This window comes from Cebus imitator, unplaced genomic scaffold, assembly GCF_001604975.1.
Source record: "Cebus imitator isolate Cc_AM_T3 unplaced genomic scaffold, Cebus_imitator-1.0 Scaffold64, whole genome shotgun sequence".
Lineage (NCBI taxonomy): Eukaryota > Metazoa > Chordata > Mammalia > Primates > Cebidae > Cebus > Cebus imitator.
The window spans coordinates 3,617,520-3,639,549 of NW_016107379.1; the positions used below are offsets into that span (position 1 = coordinate 3,617,520).

A 22,030-nucleotide genomic window follows, 5' to 3' on the forward strand; every position below is an offset into this window, starting at 1 on the left:
GATGGCCTCCCGAAGTGCTGGGATTATAGGCATGAGCCACTGTGCCCAGCCAGAAGCAAGGTCTTTCTGACCTTTCCCAAATCCTCGTGTCTCCCCACCCTGCCTGTCTTTCTCCCATGAAGCAATTCCTCTTTTCCAAGGTGGGTCATAGAAACTAGAACCTCTCTGCCCCAAAGCAAGTCATGAAACCTAGAATAGTCCTATTTCTTTGCCTTTCTCCCTTGAATACCCTTATTCCAGAGGGATTCTGCAAGAGGCATTTGAACCAGAGCAACTCCATCTTGAATAGGGGCTAGGTAAAATGAGGCTGAGACCTCCTGGGCCGCATTCCCAGATGGTTAGGCATTCTAAGTCACAGGATAAGATAGGAGGTTGGCACAAGGTCATAAAGATCTTGCTGATAAAACAAATTGCAGTTAAAGAAGCCCGCTAAAACCCACCAAAACCAGGATGGCAACAAGAGTGACCTCTGGTCATCCTCACTGCTACATTCCTACCAGCACCATGACAGTTTACAAATGCCATGGCAACGTCAGGAAGTTACCCTATATGGTCTGAGAAGGGGAGGCATGAATAATCCACTCCTTGTTTAGCATATCATCAAGAAATAACCATAAAAATGGGCAACCAGCAGCTCTCAGGGTTGTTCTATGGAATAGCCATTCTTTTATTCCTTTACTTTCCTAACAACTTGCTTTCACTTTACTCTATGGACGCATCCTGAATTCTTTCTTTCATGAGATCCAAGAACTATCTTTTGGGGTCTGGATCCAGACCTCTTTCCTGTAACAGTCCTGCCTTACCTGGGAGGAAAGAATGCTACACAGAGAGGCCAAGAAGAATCTGAACAGATAGGCCTTACTGGGTGTCTGCCCTATTACCATTAGGCCATAGCCTTATGTCCAATCACATTTCCATACATCTGTCCATTCTTGATTGAAGTGTAGCGTAAAAACAGACAGTTTTCCTTGGGGCTTTGGGTCTTCATTTCTGAAGATTCCTATGTTGTGTTAAACTTTGATTATCTAAATTTATCATGCTTTTCTCTTGTTAACCCATCTTTTGTTACAGGGCTGTTGGCTGTGATGAAGGTGATGAGTGAGGAAAGGTATCACACTTTCCATCCCTACATAGCTCTTAGTAATACTGAAAATCTGCCTGTAATTCCAGCCCTTGGGGAGGCGGAGGTGGGTGGATCACGAGGTCAGGAGTTCAAGACCAGCCTGGCCAAGATGGAGAAACCCCATCTCTATTTAAAAAAAAAAAAAATTAGCTGGGTGTGGTGGCACGCGTGTAGTCCTAGCTACTCAGGAGGCTGAGGCAGGAGAATCACTTGAATCCAGGAGGTGGAGGTTGCAGTGAGCTGAGATCATGCCATTGCACTCCAGTGTGGGCAACAGAGTGAGATTTTAGATATTGTATCAGCATCTAGACAAAATGTTACTCCATTTGAGACTCCGTCTCCAAAAAAAAAAAAAAGCCTGAAAATCTAAAGCTTTGTAGTGATGGGGGGTATTAGAAGTCTCAGGGGAAGAGGTTCTGATTAATTGGCATTAGCTGAAGTTTATCAGCATTTAAATTCAAATGCCTACTGAAAGAGGCTAGATAGGTGATGAAAAGGAGAATGTAAGCTGGGGTTAAGACACATTTTTCTAACTACTTAAGTACAAAGTACATGTCATTTTTCTCTTCTTTTTTTTTTTTTTGAGATGGAGTCTCAGTCTGCAGTGGTGTGATCTCAGCTCACTGCAATCTCTGCCTCCTGGGTTCGAGCGATTCTCCTGCCTTAGCCTCCTCAGTAGCTGGGATTACAGGCACCTACCTGCCACCACGCCTGGCTAATTTTGTATTTTTAGTAGAGTCAGCATTTTACTGTGTTGGCCAGGCTGGTCTCAAACTCCTGACCTCAGGTGATCGATCCACCTACCTGGTCTCCCAAAGTGCTGGGATTATAGGAATGAGCCGCCATGACTGGCATGTCATTTTCTTCTTAAGTCTCTTCTATTATAAGTGACATAACAATGCCAGTGTGATGTCAAAAGACTGTGGGAGAGATGGAGAAGGGACACACTGAAGAGGTTATGTTCTGCAGACATTTGAGCTCAGGGTCGCCTGTGTTGGGGCTCAGGAACCACCACCCCAAAATATGACTATAGGAGACCAGACTATGACACCTCAAAGTATACTTCTTTGGCATATTTTCAGCTGGTTATTCTGAGGAACTGCAGACACAGGAGTAGCTCTGAAATGCTCTTGTTTTGTAAAAGAAATTTAGATCTATAAAGGAAATCTACATTAGAAAAGTATCTGTATCTGCAAGAGGGCTACTCCAGATTACTTTTATTACCGGAGAGACTTCATTTGCATAACAAGATAGCTTTTGGCCAGGTGTGGTGGCTCGTGCTTATAATCCCAGCATTTTGGGAAACTGAGGCGGGCAAATCACCTGATGTCAGGAGTTTGAGACCAGACTGGCCAACACAGTGAAACCCCATCTCTACTAAAAATACAACAATTAGCCAGGCATGGTGGCACACTCATACAGACCCAGCTACTTGGGAGGCTGAGGCAGAATTGCTTGAGCCTGGAAGGTGGAGGTTGCAGTGAGCTGAGATTGTGCCACCGCACTCCAGGCTGAGTGACAGGGCAAAACTCTGTCTCAAAAAAACAAAAGCAAACAAACAAAATCCCCCAAATCAAGACAGCTTTTATCTACCATGCATTTCCTCACCTCACACTCTCATAACTTTTATTACATACCAGAATTTCCAAGCCTGGATTTTCTTAAGTAGTTCAGAGTGCTACAAAAGCTTCAATCACCTAGTTCCTCTTCAATTTCCATATTCTGTGGGACTCATACATATATATGTAATCCAGTATGTTTTTTCTCCTGTTACTCTGCTTTATGTCAGTTTAATTTATAGCACAGTCACAGAACAGAGAAAGGTGGAGGGAAGTCATTTTTTCCCTCTCCAACACCTGATTTTAGAATGATACAGGCATTTTTATTTTAGTGTGAATATATATATATATATATATATTTTTTTTAATAAGACAAGGTTTCACCATGTTGGCCAGGCTGGTCTTGAACTCCTGACCTCAGGTGATCTGCCTGCCTCGGACTCCCAAAGTGCTGAGATTACAGGCATGAACCACCACGCCCAGCCTAGTGTGAATATTTTAATATGTGGGCAATTTTTTACTTAAAGTTCAAATTTTTTAAGTTGAATTTCTTTATTATTATTATTATTACTATTGAGACAGAGTCTCTCTCTGTCACCCAGGCTGGAGTGCAGTGGTGTGATCTTGGCTCACTGCAACCTCCGCCTCCTGGGTTCAAGTGATTCTCCTGCCTCAGTCTCCCAAGTAGCTGGCATTACCGGCACCCACCATAACACCCGGCTAATTTTTGTACTTTTAGTACGGATGGGGTTTCATCGTTTTGGCCAGACTGGTCTCAAAACTCCTGACCTCAAGTGACCCACCCACCGTGGCTTCCCAAAGTGCTGGGATTATAGGTGTGAGCCACTGCACCTGGCCATTTATTTATTGAAACAGGATGTTGCTGTCTTGCCCAGGCTGGAGTTCAGTGCCATGATCATTGTTCACTGTGTAATCACCCAACAGTTTCTTCTTGTGGGCTTCACAGTTCGAGACCAGCTTGGCCAACATGGTGAAACCCCATCTCTACCAAAAATACAAAACCAATTCACTGAGACCACAGCACTGTAGTAAGGAAAGAGTTTGACACAAGGCTGGCCACACCCCATAGGGAGATGGAGTTATTACTCAATCTCCCTGACAGTTCAGAGGCTAAGGTCTTTCAAGTATAATTTGGTGCACAGGGGGCTCGGGGAATGGGTGCTGCTGATTGGTTGGGGATGCAATCATAGGGCTATGGAAATGGTCCTTGAGCACTGAGTCTGCTTCTGGGGAGGGGCCACAGGACTGATTGAACCAAGAGTCGAGGGTCTGGGTGAGGCTCTCTAGTTGTTAGAAATGCAAAAGTCTAAAGAGATGTCTGAAAAGGCCAATCTTAGGTTCTACAATAGTGAAATGTAGAAGTTGCAAGTCTTGTAATCTCCAGAATAATGGCTGGTAATTGTTTAAGCCTACATTTTAGCAGAATTCAGAATTCAGGTCATCCTAACCTGGTGGCCTTTCTTTAGTTTTACAAAGGCAGTTTAGTTTTGAGAAGGGTTACTATCATTTAAACTATAGACAAAATTTCTCCCAAAGTTAGCTTGGCCCGCACCTGCACCCAGGAATAGTTTGGAGGTTAGAAGCAAGATGGTGCCAACAATGTCAGATTTCTCTTACCGTCATAATTTTGCAATGGCAGTTTCAACTGCAACCTCTATGTCCCAGGCTAGAGCAATCCTCTCACCTCAGCCTCCTGAGCAGCGGGGACTACAGGTGTAAAATACTTGGCCTGGCTAATTTTTACAATTCAGTTTTTGTAGAGATGGGGTCTCACTGTGTTGCCCAGGCTGGTCCAAACTTTTGGGCTTAAGCAATCTTCCCAGCGCAGCCTCTCAAAGTACTGGGATTGTAGGTGGGAAACACTGTGCCCAGCCCATTCAGAATTTTTAGAGAACATTTTATGAGACCTTTGTAAAAGCCATCTAGCCCGTGGCCCTCTGGCTTGTGACTGCTGATTTACATATAACCAGTGTATAAATGGGTTGGGAAGAGGAGAGCCTGGGCTTTTTCTTCAGAGGTTTCTCTTCCCCTGTGTACACACTCCTTCAAACTTTGTACTTGCCCCTGTGAGACCTTCCATTCAATTCAGCAAGTGTGTGGTGACATCATTGTTTGCCCTGGGATGAAAATTCTCACCTCTAGTTCTCACTACTACTTTGAAGGCTTGATATAGTAGGTTCAGGTATGAGATGCTATGACGGTGGTTCCAATGAGACTAGATTAGAATCATCTGTGGCAGGGTCACATCCTAGTGTTAACTTTAGCCATGGCTGGGTGCAGTGGCTCATGCCTGTAATCCCCGCACTTTGGGAGACCGAGGCAGGCAGATCACCTGAGGTCAGGAGTTCTAGACCAGCCTGGCCAACATGGAGAAAACCTGTGTCTACTAAAAATACAAAAACTAGCCAGGTATGGTGGTGCATGCCTGTAATCCCAGCTACTTGGGAGGCCGAGCCAAGAGAATCGCTTGAACCCGGGACGTGGAGGTGCAGTGAGCTGAGACAGCACCACTGTACTCAAGCCTGGGCAACAAAGCGAGTCTCTCTTAAAATGAAAAAATAAAGTTTAGCCTAAAGCTACCTCTCTACATATTTTAAGTTTGGCCTAAAGGGTTATCTGTACATAGTGAACTGGATGTGTAACTGGAAGTGTAAACAGACTGTAACTGAGTAAGAAGCTGACTCTCAATCACAGCAGCTATACTTCAACCATCCACAGGGGGCCAACAATTTAAGCAAGACAAATGCTGAGCTGTAACCAATCCAGCTCTTTCTGTACCTCACTTCCATTTTCTGTCTGTCACTCTTTTTTCGTCTATAAATCTTCCCTGACCAGGCAGTAGTGCCAGAGTCGCTCTGAATCTATTTTTGGTTTGGGAAGGTGGGCTGCCTGATTCAGAAATCATTCTTTGTTCAATTAAACTCTGTTAAATTGAGTTTAGACTTTAATTTGTCTAAAGTTTGTAACAGTAGATCCAAGGATTAGGCTGTAAACCCACTCATAAAGAAAAAGTTGGATGTATCAATATCCTCCTTGAAAAGTTCCCTAGAAATTCTCCATCATGGCAATCATTTTAGACCACCTCTTACTATGTTAGTTTTCTTTCTGAAACCACCTTTGCAAAAATTATGACAGTAAAAAATAATCTGACATAGGAAAACTATGACAGCGAAAGAAATCTGACCTAACTGACTCCATCATGCCTTTAACCTCCAAGCTGCCCTTGTCCATTCCTGGGTGTCGGCCAAGCTAACTACAGGAGGAATTTAGCTTATTATTTAGCTTTGAAACAAAGACGCTAGCTGGGATAACAAAGTGTTTAAGTGAGTCTCCTTCTGCCTTAGCCTCCTGAGTAGCTGGGATTACAGGCGTGTGCCACCATACCTGACTAATTTTTGTATTTTTAATAGAGATGAGGTTTCGCCATGTTGGCCAGGCTGCTCTCAAAATCCTGACCTCAGGTGATCCATCCACCTCAGCCTCCCAAAGTACAGGGATTACAGGCATGAGCCACTGCACCTGGCTTAAACTCTTAATTGCAATTCTCTTGCCTTAATAAATTGGCTTTATTTGGGCAGTGGGCAAGAAGAACCTGTTGGGCAGTTACACTTCCAGTATTGGAATAGATTCACTGCTTCTTGGGCTGAGCACAGATGAAGTATTTGTGCAGCTTTTAGGGCTGAGCAGTTTGAAAATGCGAACTATAGCTTTAAACACGAGAATTGCACTCCACGGAAAAAATGTTCACATTTTGAGAGACCCTCCTCCAGGAACTGAGACCTCTAGAAGAAAAAGCACATTTATATTCCCAATTTCAAAAAGCTCTCTGAATGGAATGACCACTATTTCAATTTTTTTCTTTACAATATTTTAGTCATATAATTTAATTCACATATGTTAAGGCATGGGATATTGGCAACTCCACTGTAAATAATGCATCTTCAAGCACTATTATTTTTTGTTTGATATTTAACTTTCATGTAATCCAACATTTTTCCAAGTATAGCTCAGCTACTTCTGGAAGTCTTCACCACCTTTCAGGGGAACTGGGCACTGTGGCTCATCCCAGTAATCATAACACTTTGGGAGGCTGAGGCTGCAGGATTGCCTGAGCCTGGAAGTTCAAGACCAGCCTGGGGGCCAGGCTCAGTGTCTCACGCCTGTAATCCCAGCACTTTGGGAGGAGGCCAAGGCAGGTGGATCACGATCAGGAGTTTGAGACCAGCCTGGCCAAGATGGTGAAAAAAATTAGCTGGGCATGGCAGTGGGTGCCTGTAATCCCAGCTACTTGGGAGGCTGCGGCTGAAGAATCGCTTGAACCTGGGAGGTGGAGGTTGCAGTGAGCCGAGATCACATCACTTCACTCTAGCCTGGGCAACAGAGCCAGACTCTGTCTCAAAAAAAAGAAAAAAGAAAGAAAGAAAAAAAAGACCAGCCTGGGAATAAAGGGACTCCATTTGTACAGAAAAATTAACAATTTAGCTGGAGATGGTGGTGCGCATCTGTAGTCCCAGCTACTCTGGAGGCTGAACTGGGAGGATTGCTTGAGACCAGGAGGTCAAAGTTGTAGTGAGCTGTGGTCATGCTACTGTGCCTGGGTGACAAAGTGAGACCCTGCCTGGGGAAAAAAAAAATCTTTCAGAGGGTCCATGAAGTCAAAACTATTTTTTAATAAATAATACTGAGATATTATTTTCCTTTTTTACCCTCATTCTCTCATACATGTGATTGATGATGTTTTGAAGCATCAGCCTGGCTAGGATATTGTCTCCAGTTATTCCGGGGCTGTAGTCCTCTAGTTACAATCTAGAAGTTACTGTGAAGTTATTTTATTGATGTGATTAAAGTTGAATTTAAGTAAAAAGGAGATTATCCTAGATAATCTGGGTGGGTGGATTCAATCAGTCCGAAAGCCTTAAAAGCTGAGATGAGGTTTCTCCGAAGAAATTCCAAATGGACATATAGCTTCTTGTAGCCTTAGAATTTCAGATTTACAGCCTTAGAATTTCAGTCAGCCACATCTGAGAGCCTGTGTTATGGATTTCACACTTGCCTTGCCTGTCCCCCCCAGTTGCATAAGTGATTCTTTATAGTATCTCTTAATACATATTTTTTTTCTGTTATGCTTCTCTGATCAAGATTTTGACAGAGGTCAGGCTTGGTGGCTCACACCTGTAATCCCAGCACTTTGGGAGGCAGAGGCAGGCAGATTACCTGAGGTCAGGAGTTCAAGATCAGCTTGGCCAACATAGTGAAACCCTGTCTCTACTAAAAATACAAAAATTAGCCAGGTGTGGTGGCAGGTGCCTGTAATCCTAGCTGCTCAGGAGGCTGAGGCATGAGAATCACTTGAATTTGGGAGGCAGAGATTGCAGTGAGCTGAGATCACACCACCACTGCACTCTGGCCTCGGCAACAAAGTGAGACTCCGTCTCAAAAAAAAAAAAAAAAGAAAAAGATAGATTGTGACTGATAGAAATTTTGGTAGTGGAAGTCATTATAGAGAAACAGAATCATAACAATGAGTTTTTTGGAGTTGGTTTTTTTTTTTTTCTTTTTTCTTTTTTTTTCAAAGAAAGAGAAGGAGAAAGGGGGAGAGAGAACAGGAGTCTTGCTCTATCGCCCAGGCTGGAATGCAATCTAAAAATAGGTATTAAAAACCTCTTTTATGCCGATAATTGTGCTTAACAGTGGAGACAGGAAGGAATAAGGGAAGAAAATAACAAACAGCCAACCAATATTTCATTTAAGTCTGTGAAATGCTATGCAAACGCTGAAGAATGATTTACTTCCAATTATGTGGTCACTTTCAAAATAGGTGTAATATGATACTTAGAAAAATGTATGTTCTGTGGACCTGGGGTGAAGAATTCTATAAATATTCACTGAATTTACTTGTTCCAGGTCTGAGTTCAAATCATAGATGACACTGTTAATTTTCTATCTCGTTGATCCGTTGAATATTAACAATGTGGTGTCAAAGTCTCCTATTATTATTGTGCGGGAGTCCAAGTCTCTTTATAAGTCATTAAGAACTTGTCTTATGTATCTGGGTGTTCCTATATTGGGTGCATATATATTTATGATCAGTGACTACTGTTGTTGCATTGATCCTTTTACCATTATGTAATGTCCTTCTTTGTTTCTTTTAGTCTTTGTTACTATTAAAGCATATTTTGTCAGAGACGAAAGTTACAACTTCTATTTTCTTTCTTTTTTTTTTTTTGCTCTCCATTTGATTGGTAAGTCTTCCACCAACCCTTTGTTTTGAGTTTCTGTGTGTCCTTGCTTATGAGTTGGATCTGGATACAGCGAACCGATGGGTTTTGACTTTTTATTCAATTTGCTTGTCTATGTCTTTGATTGGGGCATTTAATCCATTTAAATTTGGGATTAATATTGATATTTGTGAGTTTAATATTGTCGTTTAATGCTAGCTGGCTATTTTGCCCATTAGTTGATATAGATTCTTCATTATGGAGATACTCTTTACCTTTTGGTAAGTTTTTGGGATGACTGATACTGGTTGTTCCTTTCTGTGTGTAGTGCTTCTTTCAGAAGCTCTTGTAAAGCAGGCCTGGTGGTGATGAAATCTCTGAGTGCTTGCTTGTTCATGAAAAATTTTTTTTTCCTTTATTTATAAAGCTTAATTTGGCTGGATATGAAATTCTGGGTTGAAAATTCTTTTCCTTGAGGATACTGAATATTGACCCCCAATCTCTTCTAGTTTGTAGGGTTTCAGCTGAGAGATCTGCTGTGGATCTGACAGGCTTCCCTTTATGGGTAACCTGACCTTTCTCCCTAGCTGCCCTTAGAATTTTCTTCTTTATTTCTCCCTGGTGAATCTAATGATTATGTGTCTTGGGGTTGCTCTACCTGAGGAATATCTTTGTAGTGTTCACTGTATTACCTGAAGTTGAGTATTTTCCTGCTTTACTAGGTTAGGAAAGTTTTCCTGAATAATATCCTGAAGAATATTTTCCAGCTTGGTTTCATTCTCTTCATGACATTCAGGTACTCCTATCAAATGTAAATTAGGTCTTTTCACATAGTACCATATTTCTTGGAGACTTTGCTCATTCCTTTTTACTTTTTCTTCTCTAATCTTGTCTTCTTGCTTCATTTCATTAAGTTGGTCTTTGACCTCTGATATCCTTTCTTCTGCTTGATCAATTCAACTGTTAAAACCTGTACATACTTCGCGGAGTTCTCGTATTGTGTTCTTCAGTTCCATTAATTCACTTACATTCCTCTCTAGATTGTCTATTCTCGTTAGGATTTCGTCAAACCTTTTTTCAGTGTTCTTAGTTTCTTTACATTGGGCTAGAACATGTTCTTTTAATTCACAGAAGTTTCTTATTATCCACCTTCAGAAGCCTAAACCTGTTAATGGAACACACTTGTTCTCCATCAGGCCTTGTTCCCTTGTTGATGAGGAACTGTGATCCCCTGTAGAGGGAGAGGCATTCTAATTTTGGGTATTCTCAGCCTTTTTACACTGGTTTCTTCCCATCATTGTAAGTTTATCCACCTGTCATCTTTGTAATTACTGACTTTCAAATTAGGTCTCTGAGTGGACGTCCAACTTGTTGATTCCTAGCACCAGAATCTGAGCAACCCACTGCGCCAGCCAAAACAGCGGCGTTAAGATTCGTGGTGCTTTTCTGCCTGGGAATCTCCGGTCTGGCTTCCTTCTTGAGTCCCTTTTTCAATCAGCTGAATAGGCGACTCTGCCTTCCCGGAGCTCCAAACGTGGACCACAAGGGGACCCAGTCCTGTTTATGCTGCACCATGAACCGCAGGGCTGGCCTCGCGCTGGCGACCCGTGGGGCTCCTCCGCTGGGAATCTCCTGGCCCGTGAGCAACAAAAATTAGTCAGAAAGTGTGGCGTCCTCTCTTTCTCTGCGCTTTCACTGGGAGCTACAATCCTGAGCTACTAGTAATCAGCCATCTTGGATCTCTCCCGATTTTCTAATCTGATTAGATTTGAAGGCACCAGTCCCTCTATTTTCAGTTATAAAGAGGGTACTGGTAGTCTACATTATGATATTAAGAGACATGCAAGGCATGGTCCTGGGTACTCCTAATAAAATATCTATAGGAGGCAAGATTTTGGGTGGCCAAGTATTTGCTTTTACTCAAACTACGGTATATAATGAGACTTGCTGATTGCTTCTAACTTCACCGAGTAGTAGGAAAAGAAAAGGATGAGCTCAAGTCTTCGAATTCTCAGGTCATACTCCCCATAAAAGAACTGAAAGCTTCTATGTCTGCCCTGAAATAAACTGTCATCTGCTGTAGCCACATGGTAAAGATTTCTGAAAACCTACCCCTGAGTTTCCCTCTGCCAAGGGCTGAATTAAACACAAAAGTGAATCCTTGATTGAGAAGGAACAGGATCCTGAAATTTGACTCCAAATTCCATGTTATTACCATTGCACCATTCAGCTGTGGAAGAATAATTCTTCCAAAACAGTGAAAAAAAAAAAAAAAAACCAAAACCATTTTGTGGAGCTTATTTATGAGCACCAAAAATTATTGGAGAATGTACTCAGCACACGCAAAGTTATGTATTATCTCCCTTGTGGGGTAAACTTTGGTACAAGCATTTAGCCTCCCTTAGTCATCTTGGTTTGAGGAAATAAAAGGAAAATAAGAGTTTTGCCTGAACATATGGTGTTAAAAGTGCCAATATAATCTTTGAAGTTTTGCCCTAAATGCATACAGTTTTTGTGAAAGCAAGGACTTTGGGCAGCTTTTGGTAGTTGTTTTCCTTGTTTTTTCCTGAGACTGAGCCTCACTATGTCTCCCAGGCTGGAGTGCAGTAGCAACATCGCGGCTCACTGCACCTCCGCCTCACTTCCTGGGGTCAAGCGATTCTCCTGCCTCGGCCTTCTGAGTAGCTGGGACTACAGATGTGCGCCACCACACCCTACTAATTTTTTGTATTTTTAGTAGAGACGAGGTTTCGCCATGTTGGCCATGCTGGTTTTGAACTCTTGACTTCAGGTGATGTGCCTGCCTCGGTTTCCCAAAGTGCTGGGATTACAGGCTTGAGCCGCCACTCCCGGCCCATAACATAGTTTTAATCACCTGGTTTTAATTAAACAAGTTATAATTGTATCTGTTCTTAATGTGGGAAGAGACTTATGACATCTACCTGGCATTAAATGCAGAAGGCAAACATCTACATTCTTTACAGAGGGGCTTCTCACTTCCGTGGCTACCCACTTCCTCCACACCCTGGGCAGGGACCATTTTCTCTGCAATATTTGCTATCAACACTGTTTCAATTCAGTTTGCTGGCCCTCCCAGTTTTTCCAGCTTGAAACAACACCTGAAAAGTACCTGTAAGATATTTTGGTCGAATTCAGGTGCAATTTGGAAATCCTAGGTAGGCAGCCTGTTCTTATCTATTGCAGTTCTCAAAATCCCTTCTGCTCATTCTTAAAAATAGTTCAAGTCTCTTAGACAACTGCAATGGAGTAAATAACATACAGGGTTTTGCCCTTCATTTCTTTAATAAGGGCTGGCTGGGTAGAGGCGAGGAGCCTGAATACCCAGGAGGCGAGTGTCAGCTTGGTGAATGAAGGCTTGTGCCGGCCAGGATTTCTGCTACGCCTAAGCGCGGACAGTATTGGCTGAAAGGTAGGGGAAGGTGTGGTTGGAATCTTCCCCTAGGAAGGGAGTGACAGATACTCAGCCGCAGGGTTTCTGTGCCAGGGAGATGGCGGCTGAATGGGTTAGGCGAACCGTGGAGAGAGCTTCCTACTCTCGGGATAAGCAAGATTGAGCCCCACAGCTGTAGGCCGTCCGGGAAGGAGGTGTGGGAGCCTGAAGTGGCGCCCACGGCTGCTGGGTGCGCGCTGCATTTTCCAGTCCTTGGACGACCCTCCCAAGAGGTCGTTTTACACCCACACAAACAAGACCTTCTCAAGCGTCCCAGATACGTCAGCAGTTCATTCTGCGACTGAAGAAAATATTAACATTTTGCAGATGAAAACTCTCCTCCTGAAAGGACCTTTGCTGAGTGCTGGGGGAGGCGGGGCGCCGGGAAGTAGGGAGGCCGCCCAGGAGGCTGCGGCGCTCGGGGTCCAAGTACTGCCACGGAGCTTCCCCGTTGGGTGACGGAGGAGGCGGGGCGAGGGCAGCGCGCAGAAATAGGGCGCTGGGCGCCCGAGCGCAGCCAACCTCCAGCACGGCCCGCGGCCCGGTGCCAGCTGAGCTGGCCACCGGTGTGCCAAAGTGCGGTGCTACCGCAGGGATCCTGGCTTGGGAAGGGCCTCCGTGAGTCATCTGCTGAGTTGTCGCAATCGCCACCCAGAGGAAATCAGGCACCGGCTGGGGCGCGTCCCTGGCTGCGCCCGCGTGTTCTACCCGAGCGGTGGTGTCCCTCCGCTCCACCTCAGCTCCCGCCTCTCGCTCGCGCTACCCAGGTCTGCGGCGGCTTCACCCCAGACCGGGGCCGCCAGCGGAGAAAGAGTTAACCGGCAGGGGCGAGGAGGAGCCCCGGGAGGAAGGAAGGATATTACCGTAATCCTGAAAGTTTTTTTCCTTCCTCTCTTCCCCTCTGCGAGGTGAGTGCCGAGCTCGGCGCTGTGCTCCCGGTGCTCCCGCGGGACTGCCTGAGGACAGGGACTGCTGTGGCGCTTGGCCCTCCACTGCGGACCTCTGCTGAGTGGGTGCGCCGAGCCATGGAGGGAGCAGAGCTGGCCGGGAAGATTCTTTCCACTTGGCTGACGCTGGTTCTCGGCTTCATCCTTCTGCCTTCGGTCTTCGGAGTGTCTCTGGGCATCTCCGAGATCTATATGAAGATCCTGGTGAAAACTTTAGAGGTGAGTGCCGGGAGGGATGCGGCCAGCCCAACACCACTGCGGGCTGAGAACGCAGGGGTCCAGTTCTCAAGGTCGGTGGTCGCGGGTCAGGGGTGTGTGTGTGCGCCTGTGCATGCGTGCGTGAATTTCGGTTCCTTGTCCGCAGTAGTGCGAAAAGCAGCATCTCGGCTTCTTTAGCGGAGCTAGAGGGATCTAGGCTGAAACCCCTGGACCACCCTGTTGTTCCTCTGGTTGAAGGCAAAAAATCACTCCACTCCTGGAACATCATTATTATTTTACTGATTAGAATAACAATGCAACCAACTTTTTGTATCAGGATTTGCTTGTATCCATTATGCGGTGCTGTTGCAGCGTCACCCTCTAGTTTTTACAGCCCCAGGTTTCAGAGGTCCTTTTGTGTACTCCGGCATCCTGTTCAGAAAGGCATCATGTTCTTCTTTATGCCCAAGATAAGAGACCAATTGCTGGATGGCAGAAAGAAATCTGATTTTACTTTTAGTGGAGTCATGGAAATTTTATCTAACCAACAGTACTTGAAATGAAATGCCATTGAAAAGGTATATATTCTTTGACCTCAGATCTCCCTACACTCCTGTTTCCAAATTCTGCAAAGAAAAATGTTAGATGGAAGTGGGCCTGGCAGAGAACAATTGGAGCTTACTCTTAGGGTTTTATTAAGTGTCAAAAGGCTGGATAGGGCAGGGGGGGCAAAAGCTATCCCCCTTTTACAGACAGAGAAACTGAGAGCCAGAGTTCAGTGGTTTGTTTGAATTAAGTGTTACAAACAGGAGTATTTAAAAAAATTTTTTTTGAGATGGAGTTTCGCTCTTGTTACCCAGGCTGGAGTGCAATGGCGCAATCTCGGCTCACCGCAACCTCCACCTCCTGGGTTCAAGCAAGTCTCCTGCCTCAGCCTCCTGATAAAAAAAATTTTAATAATATATATGTATTATTATTATTATTATTTTTACATAAGAGACAGTGTTTTGCTATCTTGGCCAGGCTGGTCTTGAACTCCTGCCCTCAAGCAATCTTCTTGCCTTCCCCTCCCAAAGTGCTGGTATTACAGGCATGAGCCCCATACCTGGCCTGAAACAGGAGTCTTAACTGAGAAGGAGGCCCTGTAGCCTGGTGGTTAGGAATAGAGACCCTGCATACAGGCTTGCTTAGATTTGGCACCAAAATTGCAGTTCTGTTTCTTAAAATGTGACCTAACGGAGGTCATCTACTCTTGTACCTCATTTTCTTCATCTATGAAATAGGAGTAACAATAACTCCTATTTCCATAGGGTTGTCCAAATGAGTTAAAATGTGTCAAGCACCTTAGAAGGCTGCCTGCACCTGCTATATGAATGTTTGCTGCTATTCGAAGAATAATATGATTAATGAGATTCTAGCATTCACGGTGCCTTCTAATAAGTTTGGTTCCCATTTTTGTGACCTTATTTTCTCTCTGCCCTCAGGATGTGGCTTTATCTGCTCTTCTTCCTCAGCTAATTGGGTGGCTCCCAGGTATACATCTCTAACTCACTGGACACTGTCTTGGACCTGCTAACCTCCTCTATTGCCCTAGACCCTTGTTTGTGGCTGTTCCTTTGCGTGATTTTTGAAGTTATATGTGATTCTTCATCTTCAGCCCTCATGTTTTTAAAATTATATTGTTTCTACTTGGGGGCTATTTCTGTTTTTTTTTTTTTTTTTTTTTAGGGTCTTGCTCTGCCACCCAGGCTGGAGAGCAGTGGCACCATCTTGGCTCACTGAAACCTCCACCTCCTGTCTCAGCCTCCCAAATAGCTGATACTACGGGCGCATACCACCACACTCGGCTAAGTTTTGTATTTGTAGTAGAGATGGAGTTTCACCATGTTGGCCAGGCTGGTCTTGAACTCCTGACCTCAGGTGATCTGCCTGCCTCAGCCTCCCAAAGTGCTGGGATCATAGGCATGAGCCACTGCACCCAGCTATTTCTCAGTTTTAAACTCTTCTGACTTTACATTCTGAGCTTGGTCACATTATGCTATGAATTTCTTAGCTGCCTCCTACTATTAGACCTTCTTCAGAATCCTCTCCCATAGAAGATGATCCTCTTTAACTGGTGTTCCCTCTTTCTCTGTACTCTGAAATGATTGAAATGTTCTCCCATACAGCAATGTCTTTTGGAATTTATACCCCGTGTGAGATTGGTATAAAGGTAAATCACACCCACTGGCTTCCAGGGGCTCACTCCTGTCTGTTTTGCTTTAGTAACTCAAGGAACAGCTAAGGAGGGAGGCCAGCTAGTTACTCTCAGCTGGCATATTATTGTAACTGATAGGATGATCTCCAGTCCAGGATCTGACTTTCAGTTTGACAGGGCCACAGGTTTTAATTTTTGTCCTTCTGGGCAACTCCAGAACTGAACTTCTTGTCAGTCAAACTGTCAAGAATGCCAGTTTTCTAATTCTGGTGGGAGAAACGAGATAGCTTGGAAACCAGGTAGGTGGCACATAAGGAACCACCCTGTCTGCTGAGACTAAGTTATTAGGTCAGAGAGATGCTTGCTGTATGTGGAATTTGAATATAGATTCACTGTGTGAGCCAGCTCTGATTTGTTGGTTGTAGCTGCCCGGAACTTCTATGTTTGGGAGCATCTGAGCTCATCAGGAAAGAGAACTGTGATCTCATAGTGATTTCTGCTTTAGGTACAGGAGAAGGAAGCAGTAACCCAAGATCTTCCATCCTTCAATTAGAACAATGTTAGATGTTTCAAAGACATTTTTTTAGGCTGGGGTTAATATGGTGGATTGGTTTTTCTCAGCTATAGAACTAATTCCTTAAAGTATTATGCTGATGTTTACTATTAGAACATCTTCAGTGCTGGACAATACCCTGCCTTTCTGTAGATTCCATTCAAGGCCCAGCCCTTGTATTACTTCTTGGTAAATTCTTAATTGATTTAGTTGTTTCTTTCTTTACATTTCATTCCCAAGAATATCTTTTGGGCTCTGATCATAATTGCATATTTCTCTTTGGTTATAATTTATGAATCATTTTAAAAGATCATTTAGTTTTGTCCATGATATGTTTACTTTGTCAAGTTTTACTATCAATGGGTGACTTTCTCATAACCACAAACTCAAATTCTAGAAGTTGGAATGAGTGTAGGGTACCTTCTAAATTGGTGATTTTGGTAATTGTTATTTGTTAACTTACTGAGCTTTATGCTCTTCTCTGACCCCTTCTTAACTCACTGGTTCAAGTAATAATCATTTATTGAGTGTTTACTTCATACTTTCTCCTGCATTGCTGAGTATCTCTAGATGTATGCATAAGTTACTGATACGGCAAGATACTTGAGGGTGAGCCTTGAATACTTAGCTTAGAATAAGTTTAGTGATTCTTCAAGCCAGTGATTTTCAAGGGATATATAATAATTTGTTGGGTATGTATGTTAATATTATAATTTATATTTAATAAAATTGTTTTAGGAATACAAATTATGAAAAGTAAAACTTGGCTGGATCACGCCTGTAATCCCAGCCCTTTGGGAAGCTGAGGCAGGCAGATCACCTGAGATCAGGAATTTGAGATCAGCCTGGCCAACATGGTGAAACCCCATCTCTACTAAAAATACAAAAATTAGCTGAGTGTGGTGGTGCGCACCTGTAATCGCAGCTACTCAGGAGGCTGAGGCAGGAGAATCGCTTGAACCCAGGAGGCAGAAGCTACAGTGAGCCGAGATCACACCACTGCACTCCAACCTGGGCGACAGAGAAAGACTCAGTCTCAAAAAAAAAAAAAAGTTAGACTTAAAGCCATTTCTTTTTGGTGAATTTTGGACAGCTACCTTTTTCCCTCTAAGAGGATTTGGAAATTAGGTGGAAAGAGAACTTGATTGATAAGTGTCTTTCAACTTTCCTCGTAGGGCAGAGAGTGAGGGTTGTTAGAAGCCACTTTTGTACTTTAGGACCCTTTTGCTGACAGAGCTGTCTCTTTTGTGATGTCTTGAGGCAGATGTGTTCCGAGATACCCATGTAAGAGATTCAGAACCTCAAGAAGAGATATTCTGTCTTTGTATTTGGGTTGGTCTGATTGACTAGAGAAGCTGTCATGGTGAAAGAAAAATAGCAATTTATAGGGAAAGGCATTGACAGTCTGGAAAAAACTGACCATTTCAGGGGCCTAAAATGTAGACCATAGGGAGGAGGAGGTGACTTTGTGGCCTGTTGTGTTGGAGGCAGCAGCTACATTGCCTCCTTCAGCCACCCTTGATATTGTCCTTGTTTTATTTTTACTTTTATTTTATTTCTTTTTTTGTGAGACAGAGCCTTGCTCTGTCACCCAGCCTGAATGCAGTGGCACAATCAGCTCACTGCAACCTCCCCCTCCCAGATTCAAGCAATACTCCTGCCTCAGCCTCCTGAGTAGCTGGGATTACAGGCACAAGCCACCATGCCTGGCTAAATTTTGTATTTTCTTACAGACAGGGTTTCACTGTGTTGGCCAGGCTGGTCTCCAACTCTTGTCCTCAAGTGATCTGCCTGCCTCGACCTCCCAAAATGCTGAGATTACTGGCATGAGCCACCACACCTGGCCTTGTCCCTGTTTTAGAGATGGTGAAATGGATGCCCCAAGACGTTAAAGTCTCTTGTCTGAGATGATTACTAAAGTCAGGAACTGGCAGAACTGCAATTCAAATGTATATCTATCTAGTTGCAAGGCACAGGCATGTTTTTACGTTCACCGAAGAGTTAACCTATGGAAGAAAAGGGTTTTCTAGTGCAAATTCCCTTAGGCATTAAATGTCTGCTTCTTCAACCTTAACACTTGTGTATCTTTTTTTTTTTTTTTTTTTTTTTGAGGCAGGGTCTCCCTGTCACCCATCTTGGAGTGCAGTGGCATGATCACAGGTCACTGGAGCCTTGACCTCCTGGGCTCAAGCAATCCTCCCGCTTTAGCCTCCTGAGTCGCTGGGACCACAGATGTGTACCACCAGGCCCAGCTAATTTTAAACATTTATTTTGTAGAGACAAGGTTTCACGCTGATGCCCAGGTTGGTCTCGAACTCCTGGGCTCAAGCGATCTTCCTGCCTTGGCCTCACAAAGTATTGTGATTACAGGCATGAGCCACTATGCCTGGCCTAAAATTTGCTTATCTTAACACAGTGATTGTGCTATGTAGGTTAGGTCTTTAGAGCTATCGTTTCAGGAGAAATGCATTCTGAAACTTGTCTGGTGCCAAAACATGGAGTGCTTTTGAGCACATGATGCTATTTGAGGAATGTCACTGTATTAGTTTGCTAGAGTTGCCATAACAAAGTACCACAGACTGGTGGCCTAAACTACAGAAATTTATTTTCTCAGTTCTGGAAGGTACAGGTTCAAGATCTAGGTGTCAGGAGGTTTAGTGTCATTCTGAGACTTCTCTCCTAGGCTTGCATGTGGCTACCTTCTAGCAAGAAGGTGTAGTGTCCTCACACGGCCCTTTCTGCGCTCACATCCTGTGTGTCTATTTGTGTGTCCAAGTTTTCTCGTCTTACAAGGACATCAGTCAGACAGGATTAGGGCCCACCCTAAGGGCTTTATTTTAACTTAGTCACCCTTTAAAGACTCTGTCTGCAAATATAGTCACATTCTGAGGTACTAGGGTTAGAGCTTCAATATATGAATTTTGGAGGGACATAGTTCAGCCCACAACAGGCACAGAATACCAGCATTTTCATCACACGAGCATGGAATAATAGTTCTAGTCTAAGGTAACTACCATTTGTATAAAATATAAACTCACCTGCCCACAAGGAAAACAGGTGAATCTGAGATTAACCATGATTGATTGTTCACAAAATTTTATTTTAATCATATCTTGAGTGGATTACTTACAAATGATAATAGGTGCTAAAGCTTTAAATAAAAAACTATGGAAACAAACATAGTTTCTCAAACCTCAGTTGAGAAAAGCTGAGTGGTAATTAGTCCAGACTTTGAGAACTCCTGCATTAAATCTGCAAAAGATAACAGGATGCAATCAGATTTAGAATGAGTGTTATTATTTAGTCACTTGTCACTGGAAGCTGGAAAGATTGGCCTCTATTTATAGGCTGCTCTCTAAGTGCAAATGGCATGTTCTTGTTTGGCTCTGTGGGTTGTTTTGCAGGGGTTCTGACGTAGTCAGATGTCACGCGTTATTCCCTGACCTTCATGTACGTGTTAGTTTATTTATTCTCTATCAGTTATGTTCTTATTTGTTTGAAAATTTTTTTAACCTCTCCAGTCAACAAACTCTTTTGAGTCTTGTAATAACTAAGATTTTTGACTTGGCATATTAACAAATCTGTCTCTGGGCTGGGTGTCGTGGGTCATACCTGTAATCCTAGCACTTTGGGAGGCTGAGGAGGGTGAATTACCTGAGGTCAGGAGTTCGAGACTACCCTGGCCAACATAGTGAAACCCCAACTCTATTAAAAATACAAAAAAATAGCCAGGCATGGTGGTGGGTGCCTGTAGTCCCAGCTACTTGGCAGGCTGAGGCAGGAGAATTGCTTGAACCCAGGAGGCAGAGGTTGCAGTGAGCCGAGATCACACCATTGCACTCCAGCCTGGGCAACAAGAGCAAAACTAACTCTCAATAAATAAATAAATAAATACATAAATACATAAATAATAAAGAATAAAAATAAATAAATTTGTCTCTGGCTGAACATGGTGGCTCATACCTGTAATCCCAGCACTTTGGGAGGCTGAGGCCAGTAGATTGCTTGAGCTCAGGAGTTTGAGTACAGTCTTGTTGACAAGGTGAAACCCGGTTTGTACAAAAAGTACTAAACTTAGCTGGGAGTGGTGACGTGGGCCTATGATCCCAGCTACTCAGGAGGCTGAGGCAGGAGGATTGCTTGAGGCCAGGAGGCCAAGGCTGCAGCAAGACCCTGTCTCCAAAAAAAAAAAAAAAAAAAAAAAAAAAAAAAAAAAAAAAAAAAAAAAAAAAAAAAAACAAAAAAAAAAAAAAAAAAAAAAAAAAAAAAATGGCCTCTGCCTCTTCAAGGGTGCTTATGTTCAATTATAATTATTACAACACTTTTAACCTCATATTTTGCTCTTTTTCCCTCATCCTAAATTAGTCGATTTAGACATGGATAACTTTTGAAATTGTAATCCTCTAGATATCATATTAATTGCTTATTTTCTAACTAGAATAAGATCCCTTGGGAATCTCTAGAATGATGACTTGAAAAGTTCACTAGTAGTTTTTGAACTATGATGTTAATAAGAAATAATTTGGGAAATGTGTAAAACATGTATGGAGGAAAAAAAAATCACAGTTGGGTACATTTCTTTATACTCCTAGGTACATTCAAAACAAAGCGAGAGTTGTTTTCTGGTTCTTAAATTCCCTCAAATCTGTAGATCTTCATAATCATAACATTTTCCCTGTGCATCTTCATAAGTAACCATGTGGACAGATGATTTTCTGTAGTTAATGATTTCTTTTTCCTTCTTTTTGAGATAGAGTCTCACTCTGTCGCCCAGGCTGGAGTGCAGGGGCCCTATCTCCACTCGCTGCAACCTCTGCCTCCCAGGTTCAAGCAATTCTGCTTCAGCCTCCAGAGTAGCTAGGATTGTAGGCATGGATTACCATGCCTGGCTAATTTGTGTAGTTTTTAGTAGTGATGGGATTTCGCCATGTTGGCCAGGCTAGTCTTGAACTCCTGACCTCAAGTGATCCACCTGCCTTGGCCTCCCAAAGTTCTGGGATTACAGGCGTGAGCCAATTGTGTTCTAGTTAATGATTTCATCCAGTCCTTTCCAGCTTTCCAAGTCTGTGCTGCCTCTTTCTGTAAGCTTATTTCTGATGCATCTTTGAGTGTGCCTTAGCCCTGAATGTCTAATTTGTTGTGAAAATAATCATGACACTTTGCGTCCTACAGTTAGGCCCTTACATGGTCATCTCGTTTAATGTGACAGCAACTCTATGGGATAGGATCTATTATCCTGATTTTACAATGAGGAAATGAAGGCCTATACAGAAGTAATTTCAAACCCAGATGTTCTTGATGCCATGACCTGTACTCATGCCCCCCATGCTTCACAGCCTTTTAAAAGAGTAATTTATTAAGAGACTGATGTTTGTGAGGTAGTTGAGAAAGGGTAAATATTGTCCTTTCCACATTTTATTAGGGCATTATCAGTAACTGATAGAAAAGTATACTTGGGACTTGGAACACTGCTACATCAGAGATTCACTGGGATATCTCTTTAGTTCAGATGCTGCCAGAGCTTAATGTGTAATTTCACTTCTGTATAATCATGGTTGAAGTACTTTATGTTGTGTTTGTGGGACAGTTTAAATTAATATTTCTTGTTTTTCAACAGTGGGCCACGATACGAATTGAAAAAGGAACCCCAAAGGAGTCAACTCTTAAAAACTCTGCTTCTGTTGGTGAGTCTTCCTTTTCATAATGATTGTTACCATATTCAAATTGGGTAGGTTTACATGTGACTTTCAATGTATGTTCCTC

The 22,030-nt window shown here is 43.1% G+C and overlaps 1 protein-coding gene across 1 annotated transcript in view; it reads left to right on the plus strand.

Moving 5' to 3' along the window:
- Positions 1 to 12,806: 12,806 nt before the first annotated feature.
- GPAT3 (glycerol-3-phosphate acyltransferase 3) overlaps positions 12,807 to 22,030 on the plus strand; it is a 67,318-nt gene continuing 58,094 nt past the window's right edge. The window contains exons 1-2 of the mRNA XM_017530247.2: positions 12,807 to 13,538; positions 21,885 to 21,951. Of these exons, the coding sequence (XP_017385736.1) occupies positions 13,398 to 13,538; positions 21,885 to 21,951 (208 nt within the window). The 5' untranslated portion in view covers positions 12,807 to 13,397. The remainder of the gene's footprint in view (positions 13,539 to 21,884; positions 21,952 to 22,030) is intronic.